Genomic DNA, 26,882 nt, shown 5'->3' with positions numbered 1-26,882 from the left:
AACTGAAGTGATACATAAGTAGATGCATCAGGCGAAAGGTAACAGCATACTTACACAAAGCGAAACCATTCATTTATTCTTTAATGAGATGGATGCAACTTTATATACCATACCTTTATGGTAAATGCCACCTGGAGAGGTCCTCTTCTCCCAACAAGTAGTACCCGCTTTACCTTACTAGCTGCTATAGCCTCCAAAGCATGTGCTGCGATATCAGTTTTCTGTAAGAATATACACAGCTATAAACAATAATTTGATAATTCTGAAAACAGGGTGATATTTCCCAAAATTCATTATCTGTACAAAAAAATCATTTGAATACATGCTATTATGAATGCATATATTTACATTTATTGGAAACATATCAAATTTACCATGTTGCAATTTCATCCTCCCACCAGTGGAGACACTATCTCCTCAGTTTTGCATTTGTAAGCTGCTCAGCCTACACAGCAGAAAACTCCTATATTTCTGTCAACTTTACCTCTCTACATCCCAAATTACAGTTCAGTATTACTATTTTACACAATTCTATTTATTTATAATAAATATAAATGAAGTTGATGGGTAGGAAAAGATCAGCTGGTCCATCAACCCCGCCCCACACCACAATGGGCAGAGAATCATGACTAACCACTTCCATGGGCAGCACGACAACACAGTGGTTACCACTGTTGCTTCACAGCACCAGGGTCCCAGGTTCTATTCCTGGCTTGGGTCACGGTCTGTGCAGAGTCTGCACGTTCTCCCTGTGTCTGCATGAATTTCCTCCGTGTGCTCCGGTTTCCTCTTACAAGTCCTGAAAGACGTGCTGTTAGGTAATTTGGACATTCTGAATTCTCCCTCTGTGTACCTGAACAGACACCGGAGTGTGGTGACTAGGGGCTTTTCACAGTAACTTCATTGCAGTGTTAATGTAAGCCTACTTGTGACAAAAAAGATTATTCCTTCTATGTATTTCAAACTATTGGAAGATACAAGTTGTGCAAATTAATTTAAATATTCTCTTAAAAATGCTGCAATACAATGACAATTAGGGCAATAAATTACTCATGAATGAAAAGCTGGATGAAATTTAAGACCAGAATTCACAAACCCTAAGCAAGTCAATGGGAGAAAGGAGAATCCTGGCTACATCCAATGCCACATTTCCATGTCCTAGGACGATCGCTGTCTCACTACTCAACTCAGGGTTCAGCTGCAAACGAAAACACAAGATTTAAGTTCCTTGCATCTAAAAGGCAAACTCATTAAACAATACTCAGTCGACAACCAGCACTCTATTGGAAACGTACAACATTCCTGGCTAAAGAAAGCTTTGCAAAGAGCTAGCTTTCTCAAAATTATCCCTCCTTAATGGCATTTACTCCAGAGGCAAACTTGTAATTCAACATTATCCCTCCTGTACACAGCAGCAACGAGTAACACTAAAACAGAAAACAAAGTAGTTTCTTGGTCGAGGGAAGGAAAATGGCAGGGTTGGAAAAAAAGTGACGGCTTTTAAATTCATACTGGGGGAACAACAATAACTTTTTTTTTCTATTTTGTTTGGTCAAGTTAAAATCTTTCCAATGGCTTTCTTCCTTTTTTATATTTGTCCAATAAATTATTTGGTGGCAAAGCTTCAATTTGGGCTCGAGAGAAACAAAATGGGGAAATCAACCTTTTCTGTTACCATAGATTACATGTTCCTGCTATAGAAGTGTCTGTCTGTATACAAGCTCTGTTTTGGCGGTCATTGTGCATGTTTTCTTTTTTTTCCCCCCAAAGATGATGTTTTGATGTGATGTTAGGGATCCAGTTTATATCAGCCACTGGGAGGGATTGATGGAGCAGATGTGGTTGGTTTAGTGAAGGAAAGAACTTTAATGGTTGTTGGTTTAGGAACATAGGCATTAGGAGCAGAACTAGGCAATTCAGCCCTTCGAGCCTGCTCTGCCATTCAATCAGATCATGGCTGATCTTTTCCTTGTCTCAAATCCACCTCACTGCCTGTTCCCCATATCCCTTCAACCTGTTTTTTTTTTTAAATCAGAAATATATCTGATATATTCCTGGCCACCTGCCAGCACCACGTCTCTTGTTTTAATAAAATATCCTTTAAATGAAGGTAACAAAACAGAAAATGCTGGACAATCTCAGTAAGTCTGATAGCATCTGTGGGGAAAAAAGGGAGCCAACACTGAGTCGGGATGACATTTTGACAAAGTAATGGCGACTCGAAACGTTAGCTACCTTTTCTCTCCACAGATGCCGTCAGACATACAGAGGTTGTCCAGTATTTTCTGTTTTTGTTTCAGATTCCAGCATCCGCAGTAATTTGCTTTTATCTTTAAGTGAAGGTGTAGGGAGAGTCTGCAGATACCTACAACTTCGGTACGTTTTGTTTCCAACTTAAACCTTTTCATCTATGGGGTCCCCAAAAACCAAAATATAGCTCCTGAAAATCAAGTATCCCTTGAGAAAAATCTTAAAATGAGCCCGACAATAGAAAAAATATATTTTGACACCTAGGAAAGCATATAACGTAGCAAACAGAATTTATGGCTGAAGATATAGCAATGCTTCCCCCATAACAGCAGGATGATTTTGATTAGGTAGGATAGTCACATGATACAAATCCCAGTCACTTCAATGGGCAATTGACAGAGGACAAAACTCAGCGATGTAGTGTCACTAGACTAGTAATCAAGTCCAGGCTAAAGCCCTGGGGACATAGGTTCAAAAAAAACATTTAATTCAACTATTAAAGGTGGAATATAAAGCAGGTCTCAGTAATGGTGACCATGAAACGATTGTTGTAAAAACTCAACTGAGTTAGGGAAGGAAATCTGCCATTCTTACCTGGTCTGGCCTTTATGCAAGTCCAGATCTACAACGTTGTGGTTGACTCATAACTGCCCTCTGAAATGGCCTAGTCAGCCACTCAGTTATGGGGCAATTAGAATCAGGGATGGGCAGCAAATGCAGGACTTGCCAGTGAAATCCACATCTTGTGAAAGTATAACAAAAAAAAAGTTCTCGAGGAATAGTTTGGTGCCGCTATGTGCAACCATGCTTTACTCACTAACAGAGAGTACAAATCGATGGACTACAAATAGAAGGACCAAATATGTAGAGGGGAAAAAGAACATAATTTTTCTACAAATAAAGCAAGGAAGGAACCTAGATTTCTTTTAGCCCAACATATGTCAAGGAATGCCATAATTGGCAACTTTTTAGGTATTTGTTAAATAGTTGCATTTTTTTTAAAAACACAAAACCTCATTCAAAACAGCCCATGATTTCACATTCAATATTTTCCTATGCCTAGATACTGTAATTCTGTATGTGAAGAGTCCTAAATACTCTCTTTACCTTGTACTTTTCTATTTCCCCAGATAGCACTCTGTAGCAAGATCACTGCTGTACATTTATGGACCTCGACATGCTTATAAAACATTAAATGTAATGAAGGCATGCTAGCCTGTGTTATTTTTCTGACCAAGTAACTCAAAAATAGCTGTTGCACATTAGGCAACTAGCTAAATTGCTTTTAAGGCATTAAAATATTTGTATTAGACACATTGGACTTTTAGCACAAACAGCGGTGAGTCCTAAAAATTCAGAAATGGGGAAAGGAGGTACTGCTTTAAATCATTAGAATTCTTAGAAGTAGGAAATGATCATTAATTTTATCAAGCTAAGCCTTCTTCCCTACTGTTGGATTTTCTCAATAATTACAATTGATGGGGTGTTTATTTTTTGTCCCAAATAAAGCAAGGAGAAATCTGGATATCTTTTATCTAAATTTTTTACACAGCTTTTCCCCCCAACTTGAAGTCCATTTGCTTACCGACCAACTTTCTGATACCAAAAAAAAAATGGATCCAACAAAATACCCCCAAAATAATTTTAAAGAATCCTAAAGAGAGAGTTTCAGAGCACTCTGAAATTAGATCCAGCTTGCAAGTTGACTTACATTTTTGTTTTCAGGTAAACCGTTATACCAGCCTACAAACGTTCTTGCAGAATAGACACCCCGTAGATTCTCCCCAGGAATGCCAAGAGTCCGATTAGCTTCAGCTCCATAGGTCTGGGTTGAGGAAATGTTTTATAAACAGCTTATTAATTTAATGTTTGCCTTTATGTGATAAAACAGCTAGTAGAAATACTGCACAACACCAAATACAATTAGTTGCAATAGTTGGCACCTAAACCAATAAATACAAGAGAGATGCACCAAGGATCAAATTCAGACCATGAAGGAGACAAAGACGCACATCAATTAAAATTTTCGGTAGAGATTCTTAGTTCAGTATTGCCAAAATATTTCACTGTTTACATTTGGACACTGGCAAATATTCAGCAAGTTGTCTTACCAATATCAGAGCATGGTATGCCTGTTTCAGCTCCTCGATGCTTATATCCTTCCCAACAGTAACATTGCCATAAAACGAACAACGGTCATGATGAGCTGTCTGGGTGAATGCATTGATGACATTCTGTGGGGTGGAAACATCATGAACACATCGACACCTAAAAGCAGTTATTACACAAGCGATATTTCATGCAATACTATCTAGTGTTAGCATAGGATGGCTGAATTTGTTTTGTATGTGTGTATTCGTGCCTTACGCTTCGCAAGCATAGGTGGGAACAGCAAAGATGTTTAATTGCCACCATATCCACCTCTGCATTAAATAACAAAAAAAAAAACTGGCCTTTTCTGTAATGCAGTGGGCACTTCCCAATACCGCCCTCCCCACCCCAGCCATTAGAAAACAATTAATTGCATTGTGTATTCTACGTGGATACAAAAAGAATTAAAGGTTCTTTAGATTTGTTTTACTTCAAATTCTACAGGTCAATGTAGACGTCTGCAAACCGGCACATACAACCTTGTAGATAACATCCACGAGGAGTTTTAACCATGGGTTGGCCCACTGAAGGATAGGCAAGGGAATCTACGTGTGGAGCCAGAGGAAATAGGTGAGGTACTAAATGAATACTCTGCATCAGTATTCACCAAAGAGAACAGTAAGAAGTCTTACAACACCAGGTTAAAGTCCAACAGGTTTGTTTCAAACACGAGCTTTCGGAGCACGGCTCCTTCTTCAGGTGAATGGAAAGGCTTGTTCCAGAAATGTTTATATAGACACAGTCAGAGATGCCCGGAATGCGAGCACCTGCAGGTGCTCGCATTCCGGGCATCTCTGACTGTGTCTATATAAACATTTCTGGAACAAGCCTTTCCATTCACCTGAAGAAGGAGCCGTGCTCCGAAAGCTCGTGTTTGAAACAAACCTGTTGGACTTTAACCTGGTGTTGTAAGACTTCTTACTGTGCTCACCCCAGTCCAACGCCGGCATCTCCACATCATGGCCACCAAAGAGAAGGAATTGGTGGATGTTGAGTCTGGAGAAGGGTGGGTAGATAGCCTGGGTCACATTGAGATCCAAGAAGAGGAGGTATTGGGCGTCCTGAAAAGTATTAAGGTAGATAAGTCCCCAGGGCCGGATGGGTTCTACCCCAGAATACTGAAGGAGGCTAGAGAGGAAATTGCTGAGGCCTTGACAGAAATCTTTGAGGGGCACAGACGGAGTGGATAGTCAGAGGCTTTTTCCCAGGGTAGAGGGGTCAATTACAAGGGGCCATAGGTTTAAGGTGCGAGGTTTAGAGGTACGAGGTGAGTGCCTGGAACTCTCTGCCGGAGGAGGTGGTGGAAGCAGAGACGATAGTGACATTTAAGGGACATCTTGACAAATACATGAATAGAATGGGAATAAAGGGATACAGACCCAGGAAGTGTAGAAGATTTTAGTTTAGACGGGCAGCATGGTCAGCACAGGCTTGGAGGGCCGAAGGGCCTGTTCCTGTGCTGTATTTTTCTTTGTTCTTTGAGATGCAAGCTTCCAGCACTGAAAAATTCCTGGCAGTTACTCATAAGATACAATGTGCGAATGGTATAACCCACTTTTTATTTTTTAAAAAAGGTTTTCCATGCAACATCTGTATGGAGAGCAGATACAGGAATTCAACAATCTACTGCAGCCCTCCTTTGGAGGGACTGTACCCTTCCACAAATTGCAACCACATCAATAGATGAACAGTAAATGTATTACTGAAGGTTTGAAATTAGCCATACTAAGGGGAACTTCTTCAGTAAAAATTACAAGTTGTGCTAGCACCTGCTCTTTGTAATGGTTTTTAAAAGAAAAGTTGAAATGAGGTCGAGACTATCTTAGTTTCACCAAATAAATAGAAACAGCCATCAGTTTTATTCTACTTGAATGCCAAAATACTTCAATTGATGAAATATTATGTTCAGGGCAATTTTAAACATCAATTTTTATCTTTTCATTCAATTGCATATGTTTACTAAACTATTTGACATAAGGCATTATTTGAGTATATACACGAATGGAACAGAATTCTACAAATGGCTCAATTTCCCTCCCCAGCGAATAAGGATGGCAGCTGAATTCTGCCCAACGTGGTTCAGACACCAGACTAACCTTCACTTCCGGATGGTCAGGAGCAACACCAAATCTCACAAGGCCAAATGGGACTGGCAGCTTTTCGTAGATGTCAACCACAGCCGATTCATGGTACTGGAACACAAGAATACAGTCAGCAAACTATATATATAATGTACTGCCTACTAAACATGTACAAATTTGAAGGGTCAATATGTGGAAATAGACCACCCTATAGAGATAATGCAGAAAACCCAAGAGTTCACACAATATTAAAAATTGAATAGCTTCTGCCCCGCCACTACTTGGATAACTGCAAATCCTGGTTCTATTAGAAAGCAAAATACTGTACACACTGGTTTCTCTTCAACATCATCCCGTGCCAGGATGAGCCTGGTACAGTTTACCATGGTGCACAGGGCTCATATGATGCAGGCTCATATGAGCAGGTTCTTCCCAGAGATAGAGGATATGTGTGAGAGATGTGAAGGGGGAGCAGACAAATCATGTCCATATATTTTGGTCATGTCAGAGATTAATGGGTTCTTAGCCCCCGATTTTTGAAGTACTGTCAGAGATCGTGAGGGTGAAGATGTCGCTGTGCACACTGGTGGCGAACTTTGGAGTTTCGGAGTTGCCGGAGGGGAGAGGGGGGCACGATATTGTGGCCGTCGCCTCTGATTGCCCGCCGGTGAATTGCCCGGGTGGAGGATGGTGGTGTTGGCATGGTTGAGGGATGGGGTGGAGTTTCTTAAGGTGGAAAAAATTAAGATTGAGTGATTTGTGCATTTTGCTTAGGAATCAAAAAAGGTTTTTTTTAAAAAGAAAGCAAAATACAACTTTGAAAGTCATCCAAATGATAAATTAAATAATTATCAGAAATTGTCAAGTCTTTCACCAAAATTGATAGGCGAGGATCAGACGGGGTTCTTGAGAGGGAGGCAGCTTTTTTCGAACATTAGGAGGGTTTTGAACGCCGTTATGGCACCGGCGGAAGGGAAAGAAACAGAGCTGGTTGTGCCATTGGATGCAGAGAAGGCATTTGACCGGGTAGAATGGGGGTACTTGATGGCAGTTCTGGAGCGGTTTGGGATTGGACCAAGATTTGTGAACTGGGTAAAGCTACTATATAAGGAGCTAAAGGCAAGTGTCCGCACAAACAACATCAGTTCAAGATACTTTTCTCTCCACCATGGGACGAGGCAGGGATGTCCTATGTCCACCCTGCTGTTTGCACTTCCGATTGAGCAGTTGGCCATTGTATTAAGAAGTTCGGGAGCATGGAAAGGAATAGTGTGGGGTGGGGGAAATAGAGCATATGGTGTCCTTATATGCCGACGACTTGCTGTTATATGTGTCGGAACCGAGTGTGTCGATAGACGGAATATCGGAACTACTGCGAGTATTTGGGTCTTTCTCGGAGTACAAGCTGAACCTAAACAAGAGTGAGTATTTTGTGGTGTCTCGGCCGGGGGTTGGGGGGGGGGGGGGGGGGCTGCCATTCCGTAGGGCAGGGACTCACTTTAAGTATCTGGGAGTACAGGTTGCCTGGGAGTGGGGGAGGCTTCGCAGGTACAACATCTTTAGTTTGGTGGGGAGAGTGAAAGCCGATCAGGCAAGGTAGGATGGTCTCCCTCTGTCACTAGCGGGTTGGGTGCAGGCGGTTAAAATGAATGCCGCAATTTCTGTTTATTTTTCAATGCCTACCAATTTTCCTGCCAAAGGCTTTTTTCAGGGAGATTGAGGGAAGGATTACCTCGTCCATATGGGGAGGGAAGGTGGCCAGAGTGAGAAAGGTGCTACTACAGAGGGGAAGGCAGGCAGGGGGTTTGGGTCTTCCGAACCTGCTGTACTACTACTGGGCGGCGAATGTGGAGAAGGTGCGGAGCTGGGTCAGAGGGGTTGATTCCCAGTGGGTCAGAATGGAGGTTTGTGTGCAGGGGGTCGGGATTGAAAGGACTAGCAACAGCACCGCTCCCGATAGCCCTGGGAAATACTCAGGGAGTCCGGTAATAATAGCTTCATTGAGAATTTGGAGGCAGTTTCGCCAACACTTTTGGTTGGGGGCAGGGTCAAGGGAAATGCCGATTCGGGGGAACCACAGATTTGAGCCAGGGAGGTGGGATGGAAATTTTCGGAAATGGGAAGAGAGGGGGATTAAGACGCTAAAAGATTTGTTTCTTAGGGGTCGGTTTGCAGGATTGAAGGAGTTGGAAGCGAAGTATGGGCTGGAGCAGGGAGAAATGTTTAGATCAGGGGTGGGCAAACTTTTCTGTGCAAGGGCCACATTCAGAAATTCACAATTTTAAAGGGCCGCATAGTATATTAAGTAAAATAATTATTATTTAAAATTGCCAAAATAAAAGGTTTTTAAAGAAAATTTTATTAATTAATATTTTAAAGTAGAAACTTTACATGAAACATATTTATTTGAAAAACAAAGTAACTCAGTTTAAAGAAAAAAAGCAATTAATTTTTATTAATTAATATTTTAAAGTAGAAACTTCACATGAAACAGATGTTGTGCCGAGCAATGATCACCCTACTCAAGTCAACGTATCCACCCTATACCAGTAACCCAACCCCCCCCCCCCCCATTAACCTTAATTTTATTTTATTTTTATGACTTGATACTGGTGGGCTGCATAAAGACCTTTGGCGGGCCATAGTTTGCCCACCCCTGGTTTAGATACATGCAGGTTCGTGATTTTGCCAGAAAGGAGATACAGAGCTTCCCGAAGTAACCGGCCTCCACATTGCTGGAGGAGGTGCTGGCGACAAGGGGGTAGTGTCAGAGGTTTATGGAGCTATTTTGGAAGAGGATAAGGCACCACTGGAAGGGATCAAAGCAAAGTGGGAGGAAGAGTTGGGAGAGGTTATAGAGGAGGGGGTCTGGTGTGACGTGCTCCGGAGAGTAAATGCTTCCACCTCATGTGCAAGGTTGGGGCTGATACAGCTGAAGGTGGTATACAGGGCACACCTCATGAGGGCGAGGATGAGCCGATTCTTTGAAGGAGTGGAAGATGCTTATGAACATTGCGGGGGGGGGGGGGCTAATCACGTTCATGTTTTGGTCCTGTCCAAAGCTAGAGGATTACTGGAAGGAGGTTTTTAGGGTAATTTCCAAGGTGGTGCATGTGAAACTGGACCCGGGACCCCAGGAGGCCATATTCGGGGTGCCGGGCCAGCCAGGGTTGGAAGCGGGTACGAGGTTATAGCCTTTGCCTCGTTGATCGCCCGAAGGCAGATCCTGTTGGGATGGAGAGCAGCCTCTCCACCCTGTGGCCTGGCGTGGCAGGGGGACCTGTTGGAATTCTTGACTCTTGAGAAGGTTAAGTTTGAACTGAGGGGAAGGACGCGGGGTTCTACAAGTCATGGATATTATTCATTATGCACTTTCAAGAACTGGATAACGTCAAACAATAGTTGGGGGGGGGGGGGGTTGTGTATTTAGGGTGACTATGGGTAATCCCCGATTCCTTTTAGTCATTTGTTTATGTAAACATGCGGGCTAATGTTCGCGGGTTGGTGGGAGGATGGGATCGTTGTTATGGGCTTATTTGTTGCTGATTATTGTTTATTGTTGGCGGGTGTAAATTTGGGATCAAATGTGAAAAAGGAGAATTAAAAAATTTTTTTAAAATTCTTTCACCAAAATTGACAAGAGGTTTTCAGAATCTCACTTACATCAAAAGTAACAAACAAGGAATCTCAACATCCCTTTGCTTGACTCCAACAGGGTGAGCGAAGAGATTGCCTGCGTGCATTTTATGTACAAAACTGTGCCCATTCATTGCGCACATTCTTTATAAACAGGTTTAAAATTTTGTTATGCAGACATTAAAAAGAGGAATATCTTGTTATCTTATTATCATGGAACTGACACAGAGTTAACATGTAGATTTGGAGTCAGAGCACTGGATTAAATAAGCATTGCGGCTGTTACTTCAGTTTCCCAAAAGTACAAGTCACAGTCACTTCTTTAAACTGTTTCACCCAATTAGGTCATAAACTCCTCAGAATATCATTAAGAAAAAAGAGACAATATTATAATTGTACTTCAATTCATAAAATGGTCAATAAATAGTTGCATTATCAATTTAATGGACAGAGTAGGTGGGAGAAACTTAGCTCGCTCGGAAAGCGATCGAGAAGAAGAGGGCACAGATTTAAAGTGGTTTGCAAAATGTAGTGAGAGAAAAAAAGTGTTTCACACACCAAGTGGTCTGGGTCTGGAATATACTGCCTGCAAGTGAAGTGGAGTCATGTTCAATTGGGGTATTCAAGAGGGCATTGGATGACAAGACAAATAGAAACAATGTTCAAGGGTACAAGAATAAAGCAGGAGAATGGCACTAAGTCATGATGGTTTATCACTGCACTGAATACAAGCAGCAATATCCACGTCATCATTTCACTTGAAAATCACAAACAAATGTACAATTCAGTGTTATTTTTTTGTTTTAAATTGTCCCCATCCAATTGTCAGTGGTCCTTTTCTAAAACCACTCAAAACCTTGTTGTGCTGATGCTTTGGCTGACCTGTACCCATCCCACATTTCTGCGCTATAGATAAGCTAAGACACCAAATGTCAACATGTTATTCATTTCAGGGTTCTGATCCTGTCCTCTCTCAACATCTGTACAAAACCTTTAATCAGACTGCAACCAGGAGGAGCAGTCTGACTGCTTCTATTCTGTCCCCCACCCAGGTGGATTTGGTCATTAATATCATCCAACCATCAAATACCTTACAAATTCACTCTGCAGACACCACAGGTGATGACCCTTCCATCCATGTGGTACCACAATAAGCCATGCACTTTCAGTTGAGACGCTGGTAGGAACAGGAGTAGACCATTTAGCTCCTCAAGCCTGTTGCACTTTTCAATTATATATTTTTAAATAAATTTAGAGTACCCAATTATTTTTTTCACAATTTAGCATGGCTAATCCACCTACCCTGCATATGGTTAGATTGTGCGGGTGAGGCCCATGCAGACAAGGGGAGAATGTGCAAACTCCACACAGACAGTGACCCATGGGCTGGGTTTGAACCATGGTCCTCAGCACCTTGAGGCAGCAGTGCTAACCACTGCACCACCCATAGCTGAACTACATTCACTCACTCACCTCAATTCACTTAAAAAGCATATCGAACAACAATCGATTAACCACCTTAGTTTTGAAGTATTCAACTTTTTAAATTTCAATGACCCCCGATCTCAATAATGGAATCACAATCTTGTGAAGAATTCAACAAGTGGAGGTGTGTAAGGAAAGCAAAATATTTGGACACAATTGTTGCCCACCAACCGGCTCCAACCCCCTTCCCTGGCAACTGATCAAGACTGAACCAACCGATTCACAAACTTGCCGCCACATTTAATCCGGAGAAAAGAGCCTCCTAGCTCATACTCCTGCCATCACTATTGAACCTGGGAAACACCTTGTGACCGCTTTCAAGATGCTATAAAAATAAGTTACTGCTATCTTTTAAGCATTTACTTAGCCAGGCTGAAAACAGCAGCAAAAATCTTCACGATATGTTCCTTTGTGGAAATCTTTACCACTACATTTTCCTTTAGACAAGGTTACCTTGAGTAGGTGTTGGGCAGTGTAGAAACCCGCAGGTCCACTACCGATGATACAAACTTTAAGTTCAGGACCTGTTTTTGAAGACAAACCCCGCACTCCTAAATTGAAAACATGAGACACACATTATTACAGTAAGTCACAGTGAATCCAAGGCTAACTTGTGCTGCAAGAATTAGATCCAAGTTGGCATGTTTGAAAAAAGCACAACAATGCATCTTGTATAGGCAGTGACAAGACAAACATTTACAATGCTAGCCCATTCTTAGGGAAGCGGCCTCCTCCCACCCAAAGGTACCGCTCTCCTGTATATCTGGTATTGGACTTCTGTGTGAGCTGTTACACAGCGCAGAATACAGAAACCAGAAATAAACATTCTGAAGTGGGATAAGCACCTGCATGTAAGCAAGCCAAAAAGGAGACAGTCGGCTCAATTCAACCAAATGGGAGCAATGTCCCACAGCAAACATGTTTAGTTGCATGATTCTGTGGCCACACACCACTCACATTAAATAAGAGACCTCAGCAGGCAACACACAGCCGAGGCCACACAAAGCCCTGTTTTCTACACCGAGGAGCTCCAATTCACCTAACAGCACATCTTTCGGGACTTGAGAGGGGAAACCAGAGCACCCAATGGAAACCCACACAGACACGGGGAGAACGCGCAGACTCCGCACAGACAATGACCCAAGCCAGGAATCGAACCTAGGACCCTGGCATTGTGAAGCAATAGCGCTGACCACTGTGTTACAGTTTAAGCCATAGCACAGCCAATTTGCAGCCAGGTGCAAGGGCCACACACCAGAAGCTGAGAATGACTCCTGTCCTTCCAGTTCATCCGCACCCCCCTCCCGTGACCATCCGCCACTTTCCAATGCGCCTCCCTTCGGCAGACCCTCTCCCACTCAGCACGGGGCGGAGCTGCTGTCTCACCAGGTAACGCCTGCCTGCCGCCGCTCGCCTTGCGATAAATCCCGGCGAGCCAAGCCCCGATCAGCCGAGACATCCTCACACCGACCGGCACTCACCCTCTACCACCACCACCGTACCCCCCTCCCCTCTGTGCGACGTCATCCCAGACCGAGGTCAAAGAGCAGCCTCACGGTCACGTGGCTCGAGTCCCCACCAGTCAGAACGCGCCGTTCCTGAACCTGAGCCCGCCTCTGCCTGTGTCTCTGTGGGCTGGGAGGCGAGGAGGGTTATGAAACACGAATTGTGTTTGGCTGGACGGTCTCCCGCCCACTGTCCTCCACAAGAGCTGTCTGTGTTCTCCAGCTCAGCACTGAGGGGAAGTTTAATAGAGGTGGGAATCCAGATAGAGTGCATACCGATTTCCTTTAGCTGGCAGCACAGTGGGTGGCACAGTGACTAGCACAGCTGCCTCACAGCACCCAGTCTTGGGTTCAATTCTGAGCTTGGGGGACCATGTGCAGTTTGCACCTTCTCCCTTTGTGTGGGTTTCCTCCGGGTGCTCCGGCTTCCTCCCACAGTTCCAAGATGGACCTGTTGGACTTTAACCTGGTGTTGTAAGACTTCTTACTGTGCTCACCCCAGTCCAACGCCGGCATCTCCACATCACAGTTCCAAGATGTGCAGTAATCCCACCTAACCTGCACATCTTTGGACAGTGGGAGAAAACCAGAGCACCCGGAGAAAACCCAGGTGAAAAAGTGCAAACTCCACACAGTCACCCAAGGCCAGGTTCGAACCCGGGACCTGGCTCTGTGAGGCAGCAGTGCCAACCATTGTGCCGCCCAACAGGCTCGTCCTTTCTGCAAACCACACACCAATTAGAACCAGTGACCTATCCTTATAAACTACCTTAGTGCAATCCAGTAATGTAAATGTTATCACTGTTCCAGGGATCCCCAAATTGAATTTTGTTAATCCTTTATACAATCTTGAAGCTCATGATACATTCTTCCATGGAATGGGATGTAGTTGATCAAATTCTGACCATACCTGGTCCATACCAAATTCTGACAAGCATTACCCAAAAACTGTAATAGAAAATTCAACCTTTCATCCTTGGCAGCACGGTAGCACAAGTAGATAGCACTTTGGCTTCACAGCGCTAGGGTCCCCAGGTTCGATTCTCCGCTGGGTCACTGTCTGTGCGGAGTCTGCACGTTCTCCCCGTGTCTGCATGGGTTTCCTCCGGGTGCTCGGTTTCCTCCCATAGTCCAAGGACGTGCTGGTTAGGTGGATTGGCCATGCTAAATTGCCCTTAGTGTCCAAAAAGGTTAGGAGGGGTTATTGGGATAGGGTGGCGGTGAGGGCTTGGGTGGGGTGGTGTGGACTCAATGGGCCAAATGGCTTCCTTCTGCACTGTATGTTCTATTTTCGATTACTATCCCTCACACAAATTACTTTTGATTTTACTCCTTGTAAAAAACATCATTGCCGTACCTGTTTGCTTTTTGGTGGGATGTGATCCATGTCCACATATCTATTTTAGATTTGCATTGGATATATGATTCAGACTTTGAGAATATTGGAGGATATTCCACAATGGCCACCAGCCTTGTAGTTCTCTGTCTAATTTTTTTCCTTAGTTTCCAACTTTCACCTTTCAGCAACTGTCCTCAGCTACTATGTTACATTCCAGAAAGCCAATTGGTGAAGGATAGAACTGGAGCCAAGCTTTACACACTCCTTATTAAACTTTCCTTTAGAATTGGTTAAACATTTGTAATTGGGAAAACTTGAATTGAAAAAGAAATCACTAAATATGAAAATAAAATAATTTTAAGCAGCAAACATGGATTGCAAGGATGGCATGCCCGGTTTCTGCGTAATTTCTATGTAAAACAATCCTCCGACAGCATTGCCTGCACCACTTCCAAGTCATCAGTGGTTATAGTTCCACTTGGTACGAGGCAGACAAAAAAGAAAGAAATGCATTAGTTTCTCAATAGATCCAAGAAAAAGAAGTGTTGACTGCTGTTGAAACAGTCAATCAAGGGATGTATATTTCCAGCTGCAAGAGAACTACACATTTACTGTCAGCTGTGGTCATAAGCATAAAAAGGTCCTTTGGAGTCTGGATGATTTACAATCGGAGGGGACTAGCCGTGTGCAGGGATGATCACTTCCCTTTCTCAACACTGTGTGAACAGAGAGGGAGATGCTCCAAATCATCAACAACCAAAAAACTGCACCATAAACAGCAAGGGAGCAGCGCTTCAGAATAATGCAGTGCTTTCTGAGTGAGAGAGATCATTTAAATTTAAATAATAAAACAGTAACTTCTTCACATGGAATACAAACATTGAAACACCAACTATAAAAGTATGAGGAAGGATTGAAGGTAACATGAGCAGCCAACGAATGCATTACAGCTTTGACAGACTGAAGAAACTGATGGTTCTGAAAGCATCACACTGTTTTAATAAATATTGCCATATTTTGTTGAGCTTTATTTGTTCCTTTTAATTAGATCCAAGTATTTCAGTAACTTCAGCTTGTGAAATGCCTTGGTCTGCATTTGATATCTCACCAATTTAAAAGGATTGAATTTGCAGCATGCGACCACAGTTAATCTGGTACATAAATTACTGCAATAAAATGCCAGCTTTGGACTGGGGTGAACACAGTAAAAAGTCTTACAATACCAGGTTAAAGTCCAACAGGTTTGTTTTGAATCACTAACTTTTGGAGCACTGCTCCTTCACCTGAGGAAGCCTTGAGTGCCTCTCACAGCATGGCGGCAGACGCCTCCCCCGTTGTTCAACTCCACATAGCCCCGAATGACAGCCCTCACCCACTCACAAATCCCCTCATCCGCCAACAGCCCCACATCCACAGCCCCACATCCAGCCTCCACTGCAGCCGTTGGGCCTCCCCCTGAACCACCCAAAAATCCACCCAATGAGGCGCGTGGTCAGAAACCACAATCGCTGACTACTGTGAGTCGACCACCCCCGCCAGCAGCACCTTGTCCATGATGAAAAAAATCAATCCGGGAATACGCGCGGCGCTCATGGGAGAAGTATGAAAATTCCTTTGCCCACTGGTTCCCAAACCTCCATGGATCCCCCCCTCTCAATGCGCTCCATGAACCTCCTTAGCTACTGCCAACGCCCTTGACGGCTTAGGACTCGACTGGTCCAGACTGGGTCCAGGACCGTATTGAAATCACCCCCGTAATCAATTTGATGCGTGTCCAGATCTGGAATCTTCCCCAACACCTGCCTCATAAAGTCCATGTCATCCCAATTCAGGGCATAAATGTTTACCAGGACTGCTGGTATCCCCTCCAGCTTTCCCACTAACTATCACATACTTACCCTCGGATCAGCCACAATGCTCCCCACCTCAAATGCCACTTTGTTTTTAACCAACACCACCATTCCCCATGTCTTCATATCCAGTCCCGAGTGAAACACCTGCCCCACCCATCCCTTCCTCAGACCTCGTCTGATCCCTGATGGAACCATCAATTCACCAGACACGTGCTTTCCGATATGAACAGTGGTTTTAATCTATTACTACAGAGCCAACCTGTTACCCGTTGATGAACTTTCGGTGAACTGCAGGCTGACTCTGGACAAGGGTATTTATACAGCAGCACAAGGGGGAGGAGTTGTGGGCGGAGCCAAGGGTGGAGCCGTGTACAAACTCCAGAGCATTCCCAGAGCTACACCCCTAGTGGTCGGATAACGCTACTGTGCTTACAAAGATACAGTGTGAATTACCAAGTTACATTCACCACATTCACCCCCTGCAAAAAAAAAATCAAGTCCGGCAGGGGTGGTGGTCTACAAAGTCAGTCTGTCCAGTGGTCGAACTGTCCGCTGTGATCTGCGGAGCACCGGGGTTGCAGCCTCTTGCGGTGGCTGGATGGGTGTTGTGTGCTGGGGTACGATGGCGGTGTTGTATCCTAGCTTCATACTCTCCTGGTTCGACCGGGGACTGGGGGCGCTGGGGGCTGGCCGGCGCGGGTGCGCGGAACTGGTGGAGCGAGCGCGTGTGCTCGGGAGCGTGAGGGGGCGGCAGCATGGAGTGTAGGGTGAGGGGTCCTTCTGTGGGGGTAGAGGGGGTGCTGGATCCGGCGGGTGCCAGATCCCGGAGGGATACAGTGTCCTGACGGCCGTCAGGGAACTCGATGAATGCGTACTGGGGGTTGGAGTGGAGCAGGCGCACCTTTTCAACAAGAGGGTCGGTTTTGTGTGCCCTGACGCATTTCCTCCAGAGTACGGGACCCGGTGTCCTCAGCCATGCCGGAAGTGAGACCCCCGTGGTAGTGCCCCGGGAAAAAATGAAGAGCCTCTCGTGAGGGGTCTGATTGGTCGCTGTGCACAAAAGGGACCTAATAGTGTGGAGCGCGTCTGGGAGGACTTCCTGCCACTGGGAGACTTGGAGCTTTCTAGACCGGAGGGTCAGCAGGACGGTCTTCCAGACCATCGCATTCTCCCTCTCCACCTGCCCATTCCCCCTGGGGTTGTAGCTGGTAGTCCTGCTCGAGGCAATGTCCTTGTCGAGCAGGTACTGACGCAGCTCGTCGCTCATGAAGGACGAACCCCGGTCGCTGTGTACGTAACAGGGTGAAGATGCTATGCAGGGCCCTAATGACTGTGTGGGAGGTCATGTCGGGGCACGGGATAGCAAATGGGAAACGGGAGAACTCGTCTATGACATTTAGAAAGTAAACGTTCTTGTTAGTTGAGGGGAGTGGCCCTTTGAAATCAATCGCGAGGCGTTCAAAGGGCCTAGAAGCCTTGACCAGGTGGGCCCTGTCTGGTCTATAGAAGTGTGGTTTGCACTCTGCACAGATCGGGCAGTCCCTGATGACCGCTTTTACCTCCTCGTTGGAGAAAGGCAGGTTTCGGGCTCTGAAGTAGTGGGCAAGCTAGGTGACCCCCGGGTGGCAGAGGTCATTGTGGATGACTTTCAATCGGTCAATCTGCGCGCTGGCACATGTCCCACGGGTAGGGCATCCGGAGGCTCGTTGAGCTTTCCGGGTCGATACTTAATATCGTAATTGTAGGTGGAGAGTTCGATCCTCCACCTCAGAATTTTGTCGTTTTTAATTTTGCCCCTTTGCGAGTTCTCAGACATGAAGGCAACCGATCTTTGGTCGGTGATGAGGGTGAACCTCCTACTTGCAAGGTAGTACCTCCAGTAACGAATAGCCTCCACAATGGCTTGTGCTTCTTTCTCGACTGAGGAGTGTCGGAGTTCTGAAGCGGAGAGGATACGGGAGAAAAATGTGACTGGTCTCCCTGCCTGATTTAATGTGGCTGCTAGAGCTACCTCTGAGGCGTCGCTCTCAACCTGGAATGGAGTGGATTCATCCACCGCCCGCATGACCGCTTTGGCGATGTCCTCCTTGATGCAGTCGAAGGCCTGGCGTGCCTCAGCTGACAGGGGAAATCGTGTGGCCCCAAAGAGTGGGCGGGCTTTGTCCGCATATTGAGGGACCCACTAGGCGTAGTAGGAGAAGAAACCCAAGCACCGTTTGAGGGCCTTGGGGAAATGGGGGAGGGGGGAGTTCTAAGAGGGGGTGCATACGGTCCGGGTCTGGGCCCAGGACTCCGTTTTTCACGACATAGCCCAGGATGGCTAGCCTGGTTGTGTGGAAAACGCATTTCTCCTTGTTATACGTGAGATTCAGTTTCTGTGCCGTCTGGAGAAAACGGTGGAGGTTGGCGCCGTGGTATAGCCGCAGATGTTGGCATTGTCCAAGTACGGAAACGTGGCCCGCAGCCCTACTGGTCCACCATTCGGTCCATCGCTCGTTGGAACACCGAGACCCTATTAGTGACGCCGAAAGGGACCCAGAGGAAATGGAAGAGGCGGCCATCGGCCTCGAATGCCATGTAGTGGCGGTCCTCCGGGCGGATTGGGAGCTGGTGGTATGCAGACTTCAGATCCACCGGGGAAAAGAGCCGGTACTGGGCGATCTGATTTACCATGTTTGCAATCCTGGGGAGGGGATACGCGTCAAAGAGTGTAAATCTATTTATGGTCTGACTATAGTCGACAACCATGCGGAATTTGTCCCGTGGATCGCACATGGCGGGCGGCGAGGATGATGGCATCCAAGATGGCGGCCCCCATGAGTCGCACATGGCCAGCCGCGTGGTGTAGGTTTGCCAAGATGGCGGCCCCCATGGATCGCACATGGCGGGAGCGGGCGGAGTCAGGGCATAGGCCGCAGTGTTTCGGGCCCCGTGGGCCTGTGGGTGTGCGGGGCGATTACTTCATGCCGCTGGGGAGTTGGAAGCTGGGGCCCTTTTTGCGAGGCACACTCTTGCGGAGTGGCCTTTCCGCCCGCAGCTGCTGCAGGTCGCGTTGCGGGCCGGGCAGTGCTGCCGCGGGTGCTGATTCTGGCTGCAGAAATGGCAGGCTGGAGCAGCATAGTGGCTGGCTGGAGCAGCATGGTGGCTGGGCGGCCGCGTAGCACAGGCCTGGGGGAGTCGCTGGTCGGGGGCCCATGATTGGGTCGCGGGGTCCGCGGGGAACGAGTTAAGGCTGCGGAAGGAGACCTCCATCATGGTAGCAGCTTCCACAGTTGTTTCTAAGTCTTGGGCCCCCTTTTCCAGCAGTCGTTAGCGCACATAATTAGACCTGAGGCCCGCTACAAAAACATCACGTACAGCAAGTTCTCTGTGTTCAGCCGCGGTAACCGCTTGATAGTTACAGTCATTTGACAAATTATTGAGTTCTCTTCCCTACTGCGACACACCAACCAGTCCCATATCAGCAACCCCCTCCTCTCCACCCTCCTCCATCAAACAAAGAACTAACCCAACCCAGCCCCACCCCCCACTTCACAATCACCCTTTCAAGCCTTAATGATCGGAACATTTACTATGGTCGGGAACCCAGGCGAGAGATACAGATTGCTTGTCAAAGATCATGTGGAGAGGTGGGAGCCTGCTCCACCATTCAACAATAACATGATTGATCTGCTTGCTTCACACTCTAAATTCTGACCTACCCCGTTAATTTTTGATTCCCTTGCCTAACAAGAATCTATCTACCTCTGCCTTGAAAATATTCAGTGACCCCACTCCCACTGCCTTCTGAGGTGGTGAATTCCGAAGTTGCATAGTTCCAAAGCGGCGCTGCCTGAATGACGCGGCCGGCAGCGCCTACATTCGTCACCCATGCATGCGCAGGTTGGCCGGCGCCAACCCGCGCATGCGCGGTTGCCATCCTCCCCTCCGCCGCCCTGCAAGACATGGAGGATTGATCTTGCGGGGCGGCGGAGGGAAAAGAGTGCGTCTTTCAGAGATGCTGGTCCGACGGTCAGTGGCACTGATCGCGGGCCAGACCCCTCCCGAGCACCCCCCTGGTGCTCGATCCACAGGCCTCACACGCAGCGGTCGCGTGCTGTTCACGCCGGCAGCGACCAGGTGTGGTTGGCGTGGCGTGAACCGGTCGGATTAGGCAGGCCGCTCAGCCCATCCGGGCCAGAGAATCGCAGCTCGACCGGAGCGCCGATTCTCCGAGCGGCCTGTCGCAAAACGCAACACGCCGTTTTGGGGGGGTGGGAGAATCGCGTGGGGGTGCCAGGGTGGCGTGGCGTGAATCGCCCAGCACTCCCACGATTCTACCACCCGGCGTGGGGGGCGGAGAATCGCGCCCACTATGTTGCATAACTATAAGCATGAACACTGAATAAGTATAGAGTCTATTAAGTAAGATTAGGTATTGTAATTTGTTACTGTGCACAAAATATAGATGCTACTGGAACTACATTGACTAAATAAACATTGGCTGGTTTAATCGTCTGCTTTATGGGGAAGGATAATGAAGGGTGGGACTGCAACAGCCAGACATCAAATTTGTAGTTCTCAATTCTAATTGCTAAAAGATGAGTGTTGCAGTGGGCTAAACTATTTGTTTGCCTCTGGGTCTTTGATTCCACCATAACCTACACCAAAAGTCTCCATTAGCTATTCGGATCCGATGTAAAATTTATTTGTGTAATCTGTATTTGGTTACTGGTGGGTGCCTCTACACGCCATGAAGCTTGCTATTTTGATAATCACAAGGTGTAAGTGAGTTAAAAGTTAGAACTCTACGATCTCTCCATTCTGCACCTATTATTACATGTACAGCCAAACACATCAATCTCAATTGGGAATTCTAACAATGGAGCAAGGCTCATGTTGCAGAACATTACCAATGCTGGAAGGAGTAGCATGCCGACAATGTGCCTCAGAAAGCTGTGATTAGGTGGTGGGTCAGAATTGTGACAAGCTTAGTTTGCTGATTGTACAAAGAAGAAAAGACCAAAGCAAGTGAGGAATTCTGACAGGTAACTTTAAAACCATGGAAAGGAGGAAAATAGAGTAGGGAGCCATACAACAAGTCTTGATTTTAATAGATTGGGAATATCAGAAGGAGAAAGAATGTGTGTATTGTTATGACTCCCTGGGCCAGTGCAAAGTCAACTTCAGCCCCACTTGACATGGAGTGGCAGCACAATTGAATTAACCAATAATTAAAAAAAATAAATTTAGAATATCCAATTTGTTTTTTCCAATTAAGGGGCAATTTAACGTTGCCAATCCACCACCCACCCAGCACATCTTTGGGTTATGGGGGGTGAGACCGACACAGACACGGGGAGAATGTGCAAACTCCACACGGACATTGACCTGGGCCCGGGATCGAACCTGGGTCCTCGGCACCGTGAGGCAGCAGTGCTCACCACTGCTTCACAATGCTGCCCTGAATTAACCAATAATACTTCAAAAATACCTAAAGTCTTTGGCCCTTGGGTGCCCAATAATTGCAGTCACCAGGCTTGTAAATTTAAACAATATTACTTTTTATTTATAACAAAACTATCATGAGTTATACTCTCTTAGAGAGAGAGGTTCCTCCTTTTCTCTGCTGCTTGATTCAAAGATACATGACCATTTAGCATCCACAGATCAAAATAATAATAGAAAAAAATAAAGAAAGGGGAAATAAGGGAATCATAAAACCATAAGACATAAGACATAGGAGCAGAATTAGGCCACTCAGCCCATAGAGTCTGCTCCGCCATTCAATCATGGCTGATATTTTTTCATCCCCATTCTCCTGCCTTCTCCCCATAACCCCTGATCCCCTTATTAATCAACAACCTATCTGTCTCTGTCTTAAAGATACTCAGTGAATAGCCTCCACAGCCTTCTGCGGCAAAGAGTTCCACAGATTCACCACCCTCTGGCTGAAGAAATTCCTCCTCTTCTCTGTTTTAAAGGATCATCCCTTTAGTCTGAGATTGTGTCCTCTTATTCTAGTTTTTCCTACAAGTGGAAACATCCTCTCCATGTCCACTCTATCCAGGCTTAGCAGTATCTTGTAAGTTTCAATAAGATCCCCTCTCATCCTTCTAAACTCCAACGAGTACGGTCTGTCCTCAACCGTTTCTCATACGACAAGTTCTTCATTCCAGGGATCATCTTTGTTAACCTCCTCTGGACCCTTTCCAAGGCCAGCACATCCTTCCTTAGATACAGGGCCCAAAACTGCTCACAATACTCCAAATTGAGTCTGACCAGAGCTTTATACAGCCTCAGAAGTGCATCCCTGGTCTTGTATTCTAGCCCTCTTGACATGAATGCTAACATTGCATTTGCCTTCTTAACTGCCGACTGAACCTGCACATTAACCTTGAGAGAAACGTGAAGAAGGACTCCCAAGTCCCTTTGTGCTTCTGCTTTCCGAAGCATTTCCCCATTTAGAAAATAGTCTATGCCTAAATTCCTCTTTCCAAAGTGCACAACCTCAGACTTTTCCACATTGTATTTCATTTGCCACTTCATTGCCCCTCTCCTAGCTTGTCCAAGTCCTTCTGCAGCCCCCTTGCTTCCTCAATACTACCTGTCCCTCTACAGATCTTTGTATCATCTGCAAACTTAGCAACAGTGCCTTCAGAAACTTCTTCCAGATCATTAATGTATATTGTAAAAAGTTGTGGTCCCAGCACAGACTCCTGAGGCACACCACTAGTCACCGGCTGCCATCCTGAAAAAGGCCCCTTTATTCCCACTCTCTGCCATCTGCCAGTCAGCCAATCCTCTATCCATGTCAGGATATTACTCTGAACACCATGAGCTCTTAAAACTTATTTAACAGTCTCCTGTGCGGCACCTTGTCAAAGGTCTTCTGGAAATCTAAATAAATCACGTCCACTGGTTCTCCGTTGTCTAACTTCCTTGTTAACTCCTCAAAGACCTGTAACAGATTTGTCAGACACGACCTCCCTTTGACAAAGCCGTGCTGACTCAGTCCTATTTTACCATGCACTTCCAAGTGCTTTGCGATCTCATCTTTAATAACAGACTCTAAAATCTTAATAACCGAAGTCAGGCTAACCGGCCTATAATTTCCCACCTTCTGCCTCCCTCCCTTCTTAAACAGTGGTCTTACATTAGCCACCTTCCAGTCCTCTGGGACCCTTCCTGCCTCCAGTGATTCCTGAAAGATCATCACTAATGCCTCCACAATTTCCTCAGCTATTTCTTTTAGGATCCTGGGGTGTAGCCAATCCGGTCCAGGTGACTTATCCACCTTCAGACCTTTCAGTTTCCCCAGAACCTTCTCCTTAGTAATGATCACTGCACTCACCTCTGTCCCCTGGTTCTCCTGGAGCTCTGCAATCCCACTGGTGTCTTCCACCGTGAAGTAACTACTCAGTTCATCTGCCATTTCTTTGTTTCCTATTATTACTTCTCAAGCCACATTTTCTAGTGGTCCAATGTCTATTTTTGCCTGTCTCTTACCTTTTATATATTGAAAAAATCTCTTCCAATCTTCTTTTATATTACTAGCTAGTTTGCACTCATACTTAATCCTCTCCCCCCTTATTGCTTTTTTAGTTGTCCCCTGCTCCCTTTTAAAGGTTTCCCAATCCTCTCATTTCAGCAGGAAGGACCCTTACAGTATGACATGCTAAGTGCTGAGAGGAACAAGAGAGTAATTGTGAGAGTAGTAACATTGAGCAAGATTACTTTATGATTATACCATTTACATGTAACCACAGTAGTACAGTGGTTAGCACTGTTGCTACATGGCACCAGGGACCCTGGTTCAATTCGGACTTGAATGACTGTGAGGAGTTTACACATTCTCCCTGTGTCTGCGTGGGTTTCCTCCAGATGCCTCGGTTTCCTCCCACAGTCCAAAGATGTGCAGGTTAAGTGGATTGGCCACGATAAATTGCCTTTTCATGTCCAGGGCTATGCAGGTTAGGTTACTTGGATGGGATGGGTGGGTCAAGGTAGGTTCTTTCGGAGCGTTGGTGCAGACTCAATAGACCAAGTGGTGTCCTTCTGCACTGTAGCGATTCTGTGATTCTATCATCTTACCCAATGATGTGGGAGATGCCAGGGTTAGACTGGGGTGGACACAGTAAGAAGTCTTACAACACCAGGTTATAGTCCAAAAGGTTTGTTTGGAATCACTAGTTTTCGGAGCGCAGCTAAATTCTTCCACTTACGTGTAATCCTCAGAAATCTCTCAAAGTGTTTCATACAAAATAATTACATTGAAATTCCGTGATTATTGATAATTGGAACAGCCATTTTACATACCGAAAATGCTCCTAAATAGCTGGTTTTGCTCAGTGGGCTAGACAAGCTCGTTTGTGATGCTAGAACAAGGCCAGCAGTGCAGGTTCAATTCCCGTACCAGCTTGCCCGCACTGGTGCCGGAATGTGGTGACTAGAGGCTTTTCACAGTAACTTCACACTTGTGACAATGGGTCAGCTGAACATCATAAATAGGAGGGAATGTGGTCTGAGTTGCAATCACAATGTGGTGAAAGAAATCAACGGGGCCGCTTGCATCCGAAAGAACACAACATGCAGATGCACCTGAATTTCAAAGAACCGTGCAAGTGATGCCGAGGAGACAGGATTATGACCACGGTGGTGATGGAAGAAGAGGAGGAAGCACAAGCCGTGAATATAATTATATTCACGGCTTGTGCTTCCTCCTCTTCTTCCATCACCACCGTGGTCATAATCCTGTCTCCTCGGCATTACTTGCATTTATGACGCTCATGCCCACATGTCCATCCTTGGCCTGCTGCAATGCTCCAGTGAAGCCCAAAGCAAACTGGAGGCATAACGCCTCATCTTCCAGTGAGGCACTTTAAAGTCCTCTGGACTCAACATTGAATTCAACAATTTCAGACTGTGACCTTTCTCCTTTGAACTTTTTTTAATACCCCAAACATTGTTTGCCCCAATGCAAAAACCCTCCCTGCCACTCGCCCACTAGGCTATCTGTCACTTGTTCTTAAGTTTTGCTTTCACCTAGCATTGACCTATGCTCTCATCTTGACATCTTTGTTGCAATCTGTGCTAGCTCCCACCAATCAGTGACTCTGTTCCAACAACTCCACCCCCTCTTATACAGTATATAATCCAAAACATTTCTCCTCTTTAGATCAGGAGAAGAGTCATGCAGACTTGAAACATTAACTCTGTTTTCTCAGGGTGGCACGATGGCACAATGGCTAGCACTGCTGCCTACAGCGCTGAGGTCCCAGGTTCGATCCTGGCCCTGGGTCACTGTCTGTGTGGAGTTTGCACATTCTCCCCGTGTCCACGGAGTCTCACCCCCACAAACCAAAAGATGTGCAGGTTAGGTGGATTGGCCACGCTAAATTGCCATTTAATTGGGGGGAAAAAATAATTGGGTACTCTAAATTGTTTTTAAAAACTCTGTTTTCTTACCCTGTAGATGCTGCCAGATGTCCTGGATTTTTCTAGCATTTTACGTTTTTATCCAATTCTCCATCTTACAAATGGGATGTACAAGCTCTGGAGAAGGTGCAAGAAAGCTTTCCAAGGATGATATCAAAACTGAGAGGGTACAATTATCGGGAAACACTGAACAGACTGCGGATATTTTCTCAAGAAAAGAGGAGGCTGATGGAGGCCCTTGAAATTATGAAGGCATCCAATAGGGTAGAAATAGAAAAGATGTTTCCATATGTGGTGGTGTCCAAAATTGGGGCCAGAAATATAAAATAGTCTCAATTGAATCCCATAAGAAATTTAGAAGTAACTTCGGAATTTAGGAAGTGGTAAGAATGTGGAACTCATTAACACATGAAGTAGTTGAGTTGAGGCAAATAGCATGGATGGATTTAAAAGGAAGCTAGATAAGGACGTAAGGGAGGAAGAAACAGAAGGGATATATCAACATGGTAAGATGAAGAAAGATGGGAGGAGGCTTGTGCGGAATATAAACACAGCCATAGTCCAATTGGACCACTGGCTGAGGCTCTCCTGCTGCTGTACACGAGGGGTTGGAAACCTCAGGCTGTATGTTTTTTTTTGACATAGAATGAACATTGTAAAGAGAAAGCTGTAGTTACAAGTGTGGCGAGGTGTCTCAGCGTGACATCCTGTATTCAAATAAACTAATCATGTTTGCACTTTGTAAAAGCAACTTAGAACAACAATATTGTAATATTCTATGTAAATCTAGCTCAGAAAAAGACTGCTACCCGATGCCAGCACTGACTCCATAGCAGGTGCAAAGAACAATTCAGAGAAATTATGACAAACAACATTGGCAGTAGGTCTTTATAGAACTGCTGTTTCAAGGCTTGAAAGCCACCAGTTAATGCTTCTTTCCATTAAGGATGCTTTAATAACTTGAATGGGTTTACTTATACAGATAACATTGCTAATAATTTGGCAGAGCCATTTTTTTTGTAAGAGTTATTACAATTTTGCTGCAAGAATGCCAAGTATTTTTTTAAATCCTCAAATTATACACTGTTTGCATAAAATCAACAAAAGCAGGCCTTGGCTGTGATCTAGCAGCACTGATCTTGGCCTTTCACCTACGTTTCCAATA

General features: G+C 45.4%; 1 protein-coding gene across 1 annotated transcript in view; it reads right to left on the bottom strand.

The window, feature by feature from the left end:
• Positions 1 to 13,110, bottom strand: part of fdxr (ferredoxin reductase) — a 35,589-nt gene extending 22,479 nt beyond the window's left edge. Inside the window, exons 1-7 of the mRNA XM_038776904.1 lie at positions 12,990 to 13,110; positions 12,057 to 12,154; positions 6,498 to 6,593; positions 4,362 to 4,484; positions 3,962 to 4,075; positions 1,097 to 1,198; positions 114 to 221 (exon numbers count right to left, since the gene is read on the bottom strand). Of these exons, the coding sequence (XP_038632832.1) occupies positions 114 to 221; positions 1,097 to 1,198; positions 3,962 to 4,075; positions 4,362 to 4,484; positions 6,498 to 6,593; positions 12,057 to 12,154; positions 12,990 to 13,062 (714 nt within the window). The 5' untranslated portion in view covers positions 13,063 to 13,110. The remainder of the gene's footprint in view (positions 1 to 113; positions 222 to 1,096; positions 1,199 to 3,961; positions 4,076 to 4,361; positions 4,485 to 6,497; positions 6,594 to 12,056; positions 12,155 to 12,989) is intronic.
• Between the last annotated feature and the right edge of the window lie 13,772 nt (positions 13,111 to 26,882).

The sequence above is a fragment of the Scyliorhinus canicula genome, chromosome 18 (genome assembly GCF_902713615.1).
Source record: "Scyliorhinus canicula chromosome 18, sScyCan1.1, whole genome shotgun sequence".
Classification (NCBI taxonomy): domain Eukaryota; kingdom Metazoa; phylum Chordata; class Chondrichthyes; order Carcharhiniformes; family Scyliorhinidae; genus Scyliorhinus; species Scyliorhinus canicula.
This window is presented reverse-complemented; position numbering and strand designations above follow the sequence as displayed.